Source organism: Schistosoma mansoni, chromosome 2, assembly GCF_000237925.1.
Source record: "Schistosoma mansoni strain Puerto Rico chromosome 2, complete genome".
NCBI lineage: Eukaryota > Metazoa > Platyhelminthes > Trematoda > Strigeidida > Schistosomatidae > Schistosoma > Schistosoma mansoni.
This window is the reverse complement of record NC_031496.1, coordinates 14,571,334-14,584,579: the sequence shown is the minus strand read 5'-3', so window position 1 is coordinate 14,584,579 and position 13,246 is coordinate 14,571,334. Positions and strand designations below refer to the sequence as shown.

Here is a 13,246-nt window from a genome sequence, read left to right as displayed (position 1 = left end):
GAGCTGACATAGCTTCAGACCACCACCCGGTTGTGGCCAAGATGAAACTGAAGCTAAAGAAACACTGGACAACTGGGCAAACAGCATTACAAAGGTTCAATACAGCCTTCCTTCGAGATACTGACAGGCTCAACGAATTCAAGATAACTTTCAACAACAGGTTCCAAGCTTTACACGATCTGCTGAAAGAAGAAACTACGATGGAGGGCAACTGGAAAGGGATCAAAGAAGCACTAACTTCAACGTGTCAAGAGGTTGTGGGTCTCAAGAAGCATCATCGTAAGGAATGGATCTCTATGGGAACCCTGGACCTGATTCAAGAAAGGAACAACAAGAAGACAGCAATCAACGACAGTTGAACACGAGCAGGGAAAGTCAAGGCACAAGCAGAGTACGCAGAGGCAAACAAGGAAGTGGAGAAGAGCATTAAAGCCGACAAGCAAAAATACATGGGAGAACTAGTAACGACGTCAGGAAAAGCTGCAAGAGAAGGGAATATGAAACAACTATATGATATGAGATATAGTAAACCAGAGAGACCAGTCAAGGACAAAGAAGGAAAGATTATCACGGAGATTCAAGAACAAAGGAACAAATGGATAGAATACTTCGAGGAACTGCTAAATAAATCGGCCCCATTGAATCCACCGGACATCGAAGCTGCACACACAGACTTTCCTATAGATGTCACTCCACCAACGATCGAAGAAGTCAAGATGGCCATCAGACAAACCAAGAGCGAGAGAGCGGCAGGACCCGACAATATACCAGCTGAAGCACTGATGTCAGATATAGAAGTAACTGCAAACATGCATCACCGTCTATTCAAGAAGATTTGGAAGGAGGAACAAGTGCCGATGGACTGGAAAGAAGGATACTTCATCAAGATACCAAAGAAGGGAGATCCGCGCAAATGTGAGAACTACAAAGACATCAGTGCCAGATGTTTTCAACAGAGTGTTGCTGAACTGGATGAAAGATGCAGTAGACGCTCGACTTTGAGATCAACAGGCTGGATTCCGCAAGGATCGATCGTGTACAAACCAAATTGAGACACTAAGGATCATCGTTGAACAATCAGTTGAATGGAACTCGTCACTATACATCAACTTCATTGACTATGAGAAGGCGTAACTGCTAAACTGCATCACGAGGCAAATACTAACTTGGAATCCTGAAGGGAAGCAGAGGAGAGGAGGGCCAAAGAACACATTACGCCAGGAAATAGAAGCAGATATGAAAAGGATGAATGTTAGCTGGAAAGGATTGCCCAGGACAGGGTTGGATGGAGAATACTAGTGTGCGGTCTATGTTCCTCCACGAGGGATAAGTAATCTCTCATACAAAACGTGTGGCTGGAATCCGAGTACACAAACCTATACAGAGTTACTGCGTTCCAGTAAATTAATCACAAATAACAAACATTACTTACATCGTAATTGCTTGTTGAAAGCAAATAGTTAAATAAACGTCAACCACATCACTACCATAAACATTTTCAATTATATAAGTCTATGAACTAATGTTTTAACAGTGAGAAGACACTCCCAAAAAATGCCCTAGTACGGCTGAGGGCCACATGTATACAACCACTGCCAGGGAAGTCCTACTCACTACCTGTTCGTGACAACGGTCGGGGTTCGTGGCCCGGTTGTTGTTTACGAAATCGAGAAGACGAAAAGCGAATGTCCGGAGCTTTAACCGGGTTGGTGGACACGGAGAGTCCACCTAGAGGAGTTGGAAAACCCTGCTTCCGAACCAAGGGTGCACATGGACTCCAGTATGCTGAGGTAACAAGTGGCGTATGAACCAATCATTGGTCGCCGGTTACTATGGGACTGCATCTCCTGACGTTGATCCACCGCCTTTTGGATCAGACCTTTAGGTCGAAGGCTCCAGGTGTGGCCCCCTAAGAAAACCACCTGCTTCGGTCTGGGCACCCAGGCAGTATCAAAGCCCACACACAAATCAAGTGACCTGTGTGGAGCACATCTATTCGGCCGCCCTTTTTTAGTAATATTTATGTGTTCAATTAAATAATAAATAAATAAATAAACACTGGCAGTAAGTAATCTCTCAGATTCCAGATAGAGGTTGTTGTTTATAACTGATCCTATCATTGAAACTCAACTTTATTTAAATTCTACGTAGCTTTCCCACAAGGGTAAATCTATATGTTCTCTTTTATTACGGTCCCGAAGGAAGGAAAACTGAAGAGGTTTAGATTTGAGTCCAACTGAAATTGCCGTTTCATTTAGCTATTTAACACAAGCATTTCCTATGACTAATTTACATTGTCTAATTACCAGCCGAATGAATTGCTACAACATATGGGAAGAGAACTGGAAAGTGATGATACGTAGTATTTAACTTTTTCTCGATTGTTGTTTTTTAGCGAGAAAAGAGTAAATCACTACCAGAAGGTTTTAGCTTTTAATAATTTACCCACTATCTATTATCACCTTGATTTATGACTCGTTTGCTAAGTACAGGTTTATATCTAATAGCACCGTTCATGTTATAGCAAGTGATACAACCTGGTGACAGTTTTCGCATGACTATAGAAAGAAAAATCACGATATATAGATCGGAGACAGCAAAAAAATACTTATTTACTATTGAAAAGATAGCTAATATTAAACAGACCGAACCAAGCCTCATTAAACAATTCAAAATCGGCAGATTTACACACACACACATCAACATCGGAAACGACATTCAAATGACTAAAATTAAAGGGAAAAACTCACTTTATACAAACACATATCAATAGTTTCATTGCATATCATTGATAAGTCATCAACACATCGCATACGATTTTGCAAAAGAGAACAAATTTCTTCATTAGTTAAAACATCCCAAATACCGTCACAGGCTAAAACGATAATTTCATCTAAATCTTTATCACGATCAACAACGGTGATTTCAGGTTCTGGGGATATAAGTTGCTCCGTAGGACCTAAGTCCTTAGCAGCTTTAAAGGCATAATCCCCTAATGAACTAAAAAAAATCAATAATTATAACAACGATTAAGTACGATTTCGAAATAATGTCATAAAAAACACTGAAAATTTTAGCTAAAAACATTAATTACCCCAAATGTTGAAGTATGTACTCTTGTCAACAAGTGAGTCACATCAATTGTATAACGTTTAACAATGGCAATCAAATGTCAGAAACTAACAAATTGGGAAGAGGAGTTTTTATTTATTTACTTAAACATAAATATTGGTACAAGGGGGAACCAAATAGATACGTGCTACACTCCAACATACAGTTTGTGTGAGGGCTATGATACTGTTCGGGTGCCCAGACCTAAGCAGGTGGATTTTAGGGGACCACACTCGGAGCCTTTGACCTTAAAGTCCAGTCCACAAGGCAATGGAGCAACGTCAGGAGATGCAGTCCCATAATGGCCGGCAGTATCACAGACCTCACACAAACTAAATGATGACTACTACTGGAAAAATTATTCTCCCTTCAACTCACATTCAAATAGATCAGACTAACAATCATTTTATAACCTTTGTTTTTATTTCTTTTATACTACGTCACTTATCCATTTCCCTTTATTCTCATTTTGAGTATTTTATTTTTCAACTTATACAGCAGTTCGCCTATGGCAGAAACCCTGTTCTATCTAAACGATCTCAAGTCACTGACTGATCGAAAGTTGAATGCTACCATTGAATACGAATACTGAATGTCTTTTTGAAACCACATATACTATTCAAACTGGCTTCCTTCACTGTTCGCACACTAATGCAGATTGGACAACAGATAAGGTTGGCCGTGTCTTTTGAAAGTCTTAATATCGATGTATGTTATCGATCCGAGACCTGTATTTAATATTCTAGTGAAATGCTAGATATTCTCTCTCCATCTATCTCTTTGAAAAGTTTGTTTCACGTGCGTTTATCCGGGGACCCTGTGGCATCTTCGTCTGATTTTGCTGGCGCTGGTGTCGCACCAAGCGCTAGAGCAGAGGCAGCACTGATCGATCGGATCCCTATTACCAGTCAATTATGTGCTGTTAGATTAGAAAGTCCAGTCCAAATGAGAAGAAATCGGTGTGAGAAACGATTTCTTTTCGTCATCTGCGCCTACGTTCCGACAGATTGCAGACCGTATGCGATCAAGGATGAGCTTTACCACCAGTTAAAAGTTTTTCTTAGGAAAGTGCGCTTAATACTAGCCGGAAACTTAAATGCTCAGGTCGGGTGTCTAGGCACAGAAGAGAGTCGTTTATGTAGCGGATGAGGACTTGTTGGTTGCAGGTCAGATAACGGCGACAGTCTACTGAGACTATGTGCAGACCACAACCTATTTCTGGGTAGCACTAACAGTCATCGTCGATGTGCCACCTGGCGCCCTTCCTCTGCATCTCAAGCCTGAACTCAGATTGATCACATCGCAATCAGCTACCATTGGCGTGGTTGTATACAAGACTGCCGCTCCTTTTAGAGTACATAACTGGACTCTGATCATGCACTTGTTTGCGCTTATCTTACCTTACTTTTCAGAGACCAACAAATTCATCGTCCTATGTGAATAGATGTCAGTAAATTGGTTGCAACTTCTGTTGCAAGTAAGTATCGAACCGAGCTAGTTTCTAAGCTAGCTACCATCCCACCGAAAAGTATAGATGATCATTGCACGACGCCATGAAAATGGAAAGTAAAGCCGCTTGCGGCTTCGCGAAACGTTCCGCTTATAAGAATTGGTTTTCTTCAGGCTCCTTACAACTCATCGAAGCCTGTCGGTCTACTCCGGGTGACCGTGCGTTTGACCACAAACGACAACTGTTACGTAACGAAATTGGACAAAGCTTGCGTAAGGACCGAGAAGCTTAGTAGTCGGAGCGTGACAATGAGTTGGAAGCAGCAGCTGCATCTAGTAAATGCCGGAAGCTCTTCAACTCATCCGAGCCACTGGCAGCAAAAGGTCTGATGTGAGCGAAACAATCTGTGAAGATGACGGGATGCCAATCACTAACATCAAACAAAGTCTTGGACGATGGGCAGTTTCTCGAGGAGCAGTTCAACTGGTCTGCTGCCCCGATAACAGCGATCAGACTGTCCTTCCTTTCATGGCCGGTGACGACTGATCCAACAAATGAGGAGAAAGTTTGATAGAAACCCCAACTCTTGAAGCGTTAGAAACCACCGGGTCCAGATGACTTACCTCCGGCCTTTTTTAAAGATGGTGGCAACCTTCTGGTTAAGGAACTGACTGCGTTGTTCACAAAGGTTTGGGAGTTAGAGAATGTTCCAACATCATGAAATAAGTCGATAATTGTCCCTATTTTTAAACGGGGTTGACGTCACCTATGAAAGAACAGGGGATAAGTCTACTTCCGATTTAGTCCAAACTATTGGCTTCCATCATTCTTCGTAGATTGTTCAAAGCCTGAGAAAGATTGACTCACGAGGAGCATGTTGGTTTCCATTCTGGTCATATCTTCACCCTCCGCCAAATGTTAAGACACCGTCATACTTATCACAGGCCAACAATCGTAGTGTTTCTTGACATTAAGGCTGCCTTCGATTCGTTACACAGGACTATTCTCTCGAATTATTTGTTGAAGAAGGGCGTGCCTGAGAAGTTTATTAACATCTTAAAAGCCCTATATACAAACACCTTAGGCAGAGTGAGGTCATACAACCACCTCTCTTCATTGTTCCATTCAAGGAGTGGAGTTCGGCAGGGTTCGTCTAAATAGCGTTTTGGCATTTTAGCTAACGTCAGTTCGTGATGAAAACCATGAATCTAATTCCTAACAACTAAACAACAATTGTAAATCATAAGTCTTATTCTTCATATTGTTTTAAAACCCTCATTTAGCCCTAGTAAGCGAGTGGATACTCTCAAGGTCACTTTAGAGTCGCTCAAATGGCGTCCATCAATTATATTCTCACCATTTAATGGACTGATGCCATGTTTAGGTTTGCCACCCCAAACATTCTTCCAGCCTACTCACCAGACAATATCACCCTTCGAAGTAAGCGATAGTTGAGGATACTAAAATAAAAATGTAACAGCATCTCGAGAGATGTCCTGTAGGTTTTTATTTTACTAACAACTAAACTTTTGTGCTTGCAAAACAGACTGAAGTTAAGGAAAAGGACTATTTTATCAGGTGACAGTAATTTAACAAGTGGAATACATCCAGATCTCAAGTACGTTACATCATTTATTAGGTTTCGACTGACCCTTTACCTTAACCAGATCCAATGGCTTACAATTTGTAGTAGTTTTTGACAGAACAAATAATAAGTAGTTTATTTTTTCCTACTAAACTATCTAAACAGGGGCTAATCCATTATTTACATATTTACTCAAGGAAAACTTACCAATCAACAATGTGTAACTACGAGAGAAATTACTACAACTATGCACAGCAAATTTATGATATATTTACTTCATAATGAAAATTATTAAGTTATGTATTGAACCGCAGGATGTTTCAAATGATTAACAGTCCTGTATATACACTACCTCGGGAATTTATAACTTCTTGGGTGTTGAAACAGAAGTCACTTGATAAACTGAATACTAGACCGATGGGAGACTGAATCATGTACATGAATTAGTTAACAATGAACAAAGAGAAATCCTCCTCTTCAGATTTTCTGAAAATATTAAGTCAACGCATCCCGAAAAATACCGAGACATTGTGTCAACCTTCATTATCAATTAAAGGCAAACTTGAATAAACTATCCTGTCTTAAATACTCAATACTATATTGTAAACTTCGACTTCTGTTGTTAATGAACTGTTATTGTGTGTTACGATTCACTATGTACTATGCATATTAACTTCAGCAACAAATCTAAGTAAAATTATGTTTCAGGAGTGCGATTCGGCTGTGCAGATAGATTAAGCCTAGCTAGATCGGTATGCGACCTCAGGTAGTTATCCTAATAAATATTGTAGATTGCTGAACCGTTGTTTCGTTGAATTACATACAAAATTACTTATACTATAATATACATGTTTACAAACACAAAGGCCAGTAGAGAATTTTTTAAAACCAGAACCAACATACCGAGAAACCGCAAGAGAACCATTTACTCTTTGTATAATAACGGAACCACCAGCATTTTGTATACGCTGTTTTTCATTTGGATTTACAGGTTTATGGTCAACTGTAGCAAAGGCAACTTTACCTTTTCGAATGAGTATGGCACGAGAGTCGCCACAATTGGCAAAGAAAATATGTTTAGGTGTTATGAGCACACAGACAGCAGTGGATCCTGATCTATCTTCACCGCTAGCAAGCTGAGGAAGGTGTCGAAGGCGATCATCCAAAGATAAGAAACCGTCACGAATGCCACGTTCTACTTCTTGTAAACTAGGTGCTAAGTCAGGATTGATTTTTTTGAATTCCTCAGTATCCACAATACACTAAAAAAGTAGAATATGAATTGGTAAATAATAGAACCAGTTGACTGACTGATTCAGTGAGCACTTTGAAGTTAATTACAATAAATGAATGTGCGAAAACAAGGGTAATACAAACGAATAGATTAAAATAAACTTATACGGCAAAACATCCTATCTTTGAATTTTAGATTTCAATGAAAAACGACTTTTGTTACGTTACCAACGTCCTAGATAGCTGTCAACAACATTCTACTGATTATATAATGGTGATAAATTTGTCTATAACAGCTAAAAGCATTTCGCGCATTTAATCTATTAAACAAAGAGCAAGTTGTAATAGAATTTGCTACGACAAAAATAGGACGAAAGGAAACTGGACTTATTAATACAAATTCATGAAGGGAATTAATCGTATGAAATCGTGTATAATTACTCGATAGATCTTCCTTAACTCAAATATAATGGACGAAGATCCGCATATTTTAGGGCACATTGGTCCAAAAAGAGAGGCTCCTTGGTCAGTCATGATCAACATTGGGTATTCAGCCAATAAAATAAAGGTTCGAAAAACACCAGATAACCCAGATGGGACATCGATTACTTTCCCCTAATCCCATGCATCGTGATACTACAAAATATGTTCACTCTGATTCACTTTCTTTGCAATTTGTTAAATACATCCAACTTCAGTTAACAACTCTTCGGAGAAATTTTACTTAAAACCACATTGAGAAACATACTAACCCAAACTCGACCGATATCGTTGGATTTTACGATGTCTATCCCTTGTCATTTTCCTCATGTGGTTTTCTGTTAGTTTCCGACCGAATGCACTTGGGTAATGTAATATATACTTCCCAGAAGTACATCAATAGCCGTTCTCCCAAAAAACATTGTTTTATTGCCAACCAAGCTAGGCGTACTAAGCATTTTCCTACAAGAACACTTTGGTGTACTCTCTGGTAGTTGCTGCTATAATTGGGGTTCTGACTAGGATTTTTGAATGCTTTTAATAACCCGAATAGGTTGCGGAGTTTCTACTGTATTTGACATTGTGAAAAAGATGCTACTGTTAACGTCGAAGAGTGACTCTACGGGTTTTCCTTCTACCTAAGTTAATATGAATAAATGGTTTTATTATTTGGAGCCTTGGAAATCATCATACCATGGATCCTCAACAGGAAGACAGTCAAGTAACATAACATCTTAGAAGCATATCTCATTCTGTATTCAAATTTGATGAGTCAATCAGTCAAACGCATAGTAGAACCTGGTACGTATATACATTGATTCAAGTTGACATGCCTCATTAGCAAAGAGGTGTTGTCAGACAAAATCTCGGAATAGTAATGGTAGTTACAGTATCAATGGTATTAGGAATGACTAAGCATCGAAGATACGATTCGAGAAAATACAAATTGCTGAAATAAAAACAAAGGAAAGTTATGAAGAATTCAGAAGTTTAAAATCTCGGAGAGGACAAAGAATGGATGCATCTGCACCGTTGCAAGCGATCTTAAGCTATGTCATTCAAAGTCTTTAACCATTGGCTACGATAATCACGTGGAACCCAACTAGGTAGTCTACATCCATTAACATGGATAAGTACTGATGCCATGTTTAGGTTTGCCACCCCTGACATTCTTCCAACCTACTCCTTCAGACGATATCACCCTTTGAAGAAGCGGTGGTTGGGCATAAAGGAAACGTGTTTCTAATAACTCAGATGAATATTTGCTATTTTATGAATCGATTCGTTAACTTTACCTACTACCCTATTTTTAACCCAGGAATAGTTTAACCGGTAGTAACAAGGATCAGGACTGTCATATCCACTTGAAGAGGAAACAATTGCCTTGAAAAGTGTAAAATATTCGACAAGTGATAATATGAGTAATGAAGCGAATTCGAGTCACCAGAAATGTCATTAAAGAAGACAGGATTCGAAGGGAAAAAATGGATGGGCTGTTGCGAAATCCCTAATACTCCTCACCTTTCAGAAACGAACATGTTCACAAATTATATATATATATATATCCCAGGTATCGAACAACTATATTAGCTATGCACCCAAATAAAGATTTGTCTTTAAAAAAAGTAAAGCATATTGAGACCTTAGCTTTTAAAACAATGATCATAGTCTTGGAGACCTCAAGTTGTAGGCTGAAGCCAAATCAGAACAACAATGCAAACGAGGTGTCTATATCACAAGGTACTCAAATGGGCGACAAACCTTCAACAGTTCTGTGGCACAGAGTTCTGATACCAAGGCACCAGCATGGCCATCAAAAACAGCGAAAAATGACCAATCCTTAAGATTTCCAGGAAGTTGTGTTATGGCACAGTGAGAATCCTCCATTGAAAGACGCCAGCCTTGCATGCTAGAGATTCCGTATCGAAGTCCATTGCCACAACCAGTTTCATTATATTTGTCAGTTTTAGGTGAGGATAGAAGCCCTCCCATTGTTTTGAAAACTGTAAGTGTGTGTGCTTATTCTGAAGTAATATTGTGTGCTGGTGGAGTATACAGAAGAGCGAAGGTAGAGAAATCTATAATTAAGAAAGTCGGCCAAAAAATCAATTAGCAAGGAGCATGAACTTGCATTTTGATACTAAGATCAATCAACTGCGATTATAAAAAACAAAAGCTCAACATTAGGAAGATTTACTAATGAAACCAGGATTGCATAACGTTAAATTCCGAGCAGGTTATATATGATGAATCCCATACACGTACCGTTCAGATTCAAAACTGTTCACAATATCGAGCCTGACGTTCCAATAGTGTCGCACGACTTAGTGTCATGGTGGATGAAAAAAATTTCAACTCGTGAATCAAGTCCTCTTCTGCTCACATCTACGGAAACGTTTTATAATCGTATGAGACAAAGAGTTCCGAATTCTGACTAACTATTGACCAAACCTGAACCTGATAATAGGCAATCACCTATTTGAGACCGTTTTGCATACTGTATATTTGTATTAGAAGGACAGATCACATCAGCTTAAGAGTTTTATGATCCAACATTTGTCAGACTATATCACAATTTTCATCATGAGTGACCTCAATTTTTGGTTTGAATATTTTTTTTGATTAGCGTTTTTTTTATCGAGTTGGTTTTCTACGGGATGGGGTCGCTAACCCCATGCCCAACCCTCCTCCCTTACCTGATTTTGGGACCGGCAGTAGCCCCCGGAGGAGCTACAGGCGGAGACGTGGAGAACTACGAAAGACATTGAAGATACGACGGATATTCTAGTTTAACAACTAGCAACCAGTAGTATCTTCTATAATCGATCGTTCCCGGCCAAAGGAAATCAGAAGTCAGACGAGAAGAGGTAGGAAAGATATATTTGATACGTTACCAATATATCGAGAGGCGTTCGTTACTAGCTGACTATGGAAACGTAGGAGCTGTGTCCCACGCCGAGTTGCAACGTGATCTGGTACGGATGCATGACCGAAAGCCCTCAGTTAAACAAGTCCACTTAAACAACGTGGTCAGCATCCAATGTCGAACACTTAATGAGCTATTGATTTTGGGGAATTATTTGCAGCTACAGATCACTCCCTCCCTAGTGAGGTAGTGATGCCCCTAAGATGTGACCAGCCAGAAGTTTAAACCCAACGAGTTTGTCGTTGGTAAACACTCTTCTGATAACTTGCTTCGTTTAGCAGCGTCTGGTCGTCTTTCCTTAAACTAAGGGACCAAAATGTACAACATAGAAATAAAGAAATAAAGTACAATGAAAATTTCGGTTCCTTGCGAAACTTCGTCGTTCTTTTCCAGCTGTCCTGGAAAAGAGGAAAAATAAAACGTGTGAGTGCATGTCGAAAATACGAAAATACTTGCATAAGGACACAAGATGAGCGGAAAAAAAAAATAAATACACTAATACACTTGCAAACAACGTAAAAGCGATCGGAAAAAAATGGGTTTTTTTATAAATATAAAAGAAATATAAATACGCTCAAAAAAATGAAAATGTTTTGTTTTTGTTTTTTTTAAATAAATAAAAAAATGAGCATATTAGAAAAAAAATTTTTTAGAATAAACAATGAAAGGGGAATTCAAGATAAAGCTTGTGTCCTAAGTGCAATATTCGTCAAGATGTTCTGGAAATCTTACTCTTCTTCCAGAACGCGTTGTTTTAGGTTTATCTATCGACGTTGACGAAGTATCAAGTTGTGTGTCGGCTGTCGTGTAGGGTACTACGAGTGTAGGAGCCGTGTCGTACGATTGTACCGAAAAAAATTCGACGTAGCTAGGGTTTCCTTCTAAGTATGCTGCTTTGAGTCGATCGATACTGATGCTATCGTTCGTACCGTTCTTATCGACTACATAGTACTTAGGTTCGCGTTGAATAACTTTGAAGGGTCCTTCGTATGCTGATTCGAGAGGTCGTCGATGTGAGTCTCGACAGACGAAGACGTGTGTACTATGTCGTAAGTCAGGTTGGACGAAAACATCAGTTGATTGAGGTCGAGTGTGAGTAGGTTTAACTGAACGCATAGCGTTTGTAAGCCTACTCGTGTAAGAGTTTAGATCCATGTTCAATGAAGAAGACGAAGGATCCACGAATTCTCCTGGGAGTCGGAGTGTCGTTCCGTAAACGAGTTGAGATGCAGTGTATCCAATGTCAGCTTTCACTGCATTGCGGATACCTAGCAAGACGAGTGGAAGAGCGTCTGTCCACTGTGAAACGTTTGCAGCTGATAATGAAGCTTTAAGTTGTCTATGAAAACGTTCTACCAACCCGTTTGCTTGTGGGTGGTATGCTGTCGTTCGGAAGCGCGTGATTCCTAACAGTGAGGTCAGACAACGGAAAAGTCCAGATTTGAACTGGCGTCCGCGGTCTGTAGTGATTGTGGAAGGGCAGCCGAAATTCGCTACCCATCGTTCGACGAAAGCGCGAGCCACGGTTTCAGCAGTAATGTCCTTAATCGGTACTGCTTCTGGCCATCGAGTAAAACGGTCTACGCATGTTAAGAGATATGAGTATCCGTTTGAGTCGGGTAATGGTCCTACCAAATCTAGATGGACGTGGTCGAAACGAGCGTCAGGGGTTTTGAAGGAGCCTAAGGGACATTTGTCGTGTCTTATGACCTTAGATCTCTGACAGCTTACACAGGAGCGTGCCCACTCCCTCACGTCTTTATTCATGCCAGGCCAGCAAAAGCGTTCGGCTATAAGTTTGACTGTTGCACGAGCGCCTGGGTGAGAAAGATTGTGCAACGTATTGAAGACGTTGCGTCGATAATTTTTTGGTGCTATTGGACGATCCCTACCTGTAGATGTGTCGCAAAGTAAGGTTTCCTTACCTGTTCCCATCTGCTTTATACTCAGTTTAAGAGTTGTCGAGGATAACTCATGCTGAAGATCAATGTCTTCTTTTTGAAGCTGAGCGAGTTTAAGAAGGTCGATTCCTTGGAAACTGTTCAACGAACTTATTCGAGACAAGGCGTCTGCGACTACATTGTTAGCTCCAGAAATGTGTTGTATGTCTGAAGTAAACTGCGAAATGTAGTCGAGTTGTCGAGACTCTCGCGGTGAGTACTTAACTGAAGATGAACTTAAAGAGAAGGTAAGAGGTTTGTGATCAGTAAAAAGTGTGAATTCTCCCCCTTCGATGGAATGTTGGAAATGCCGTACAGCACAATACATAGCTAGGAGTTCCCTACCGAACGTGCTGTACCTAGATTCCGCGTCTAGCGACCGTCTCGAGAAAAATCCTAAAGGTTGCCAAGAATGATTAACCCATTGTTGTAAGACTCCTCCGATTGCTGAGTCGGATGCGTCTACGGCGATACTAATGGGCGCTTGAGTGTCCTGATGAGCAAGCATGGTTGCCTGAGCG

At 40.1% G+C, this 13,246-nt stretch overlaps 1 protein-coding gene across 1 annotated transcript in view; it reads right to left on the bottom strand.

Moving 5' to 3' along the window:
* The window catches only part of Smp_148510 (putative protein phosphatase 2C), a gene marked incomplete at its 3' end in the record, with an annotated part of 16,682 nt that extends 6,610 nt beyond the window's left edge, over nucleotides 1-10,072 (bottom strand). The window contains exons 1-4 of the mRNA XM_018795792.1: nucleotides 9,991-10,072; nucleotides 9,621-9,937; nucleotides 7,050-7,408; nucleotides 2,751-3,000 (exon numbers count right to left, since the gene is read on the bottom strand). Of these exons, the coding sequence (XP_018650069.1) occupies nucleotides 2,751-3,000; nucleotides 7,050-7,408; nucleotides 9,621-9,851 (840 nt within the window). The 5' untranslated portion in view covers nucleotides 9,852-9,937; nucleotides 9,991-10,072. The remainder of the gene's footprint in view (nucleotides 1-2,750; nucleotides 3,001-7,049; nucleotides 7,409-9,620; nucleotides 9,938-9,990) is intronic.
* Nucleotides 10,073-13,246: the final 3,174 nt, after the last annotated feature.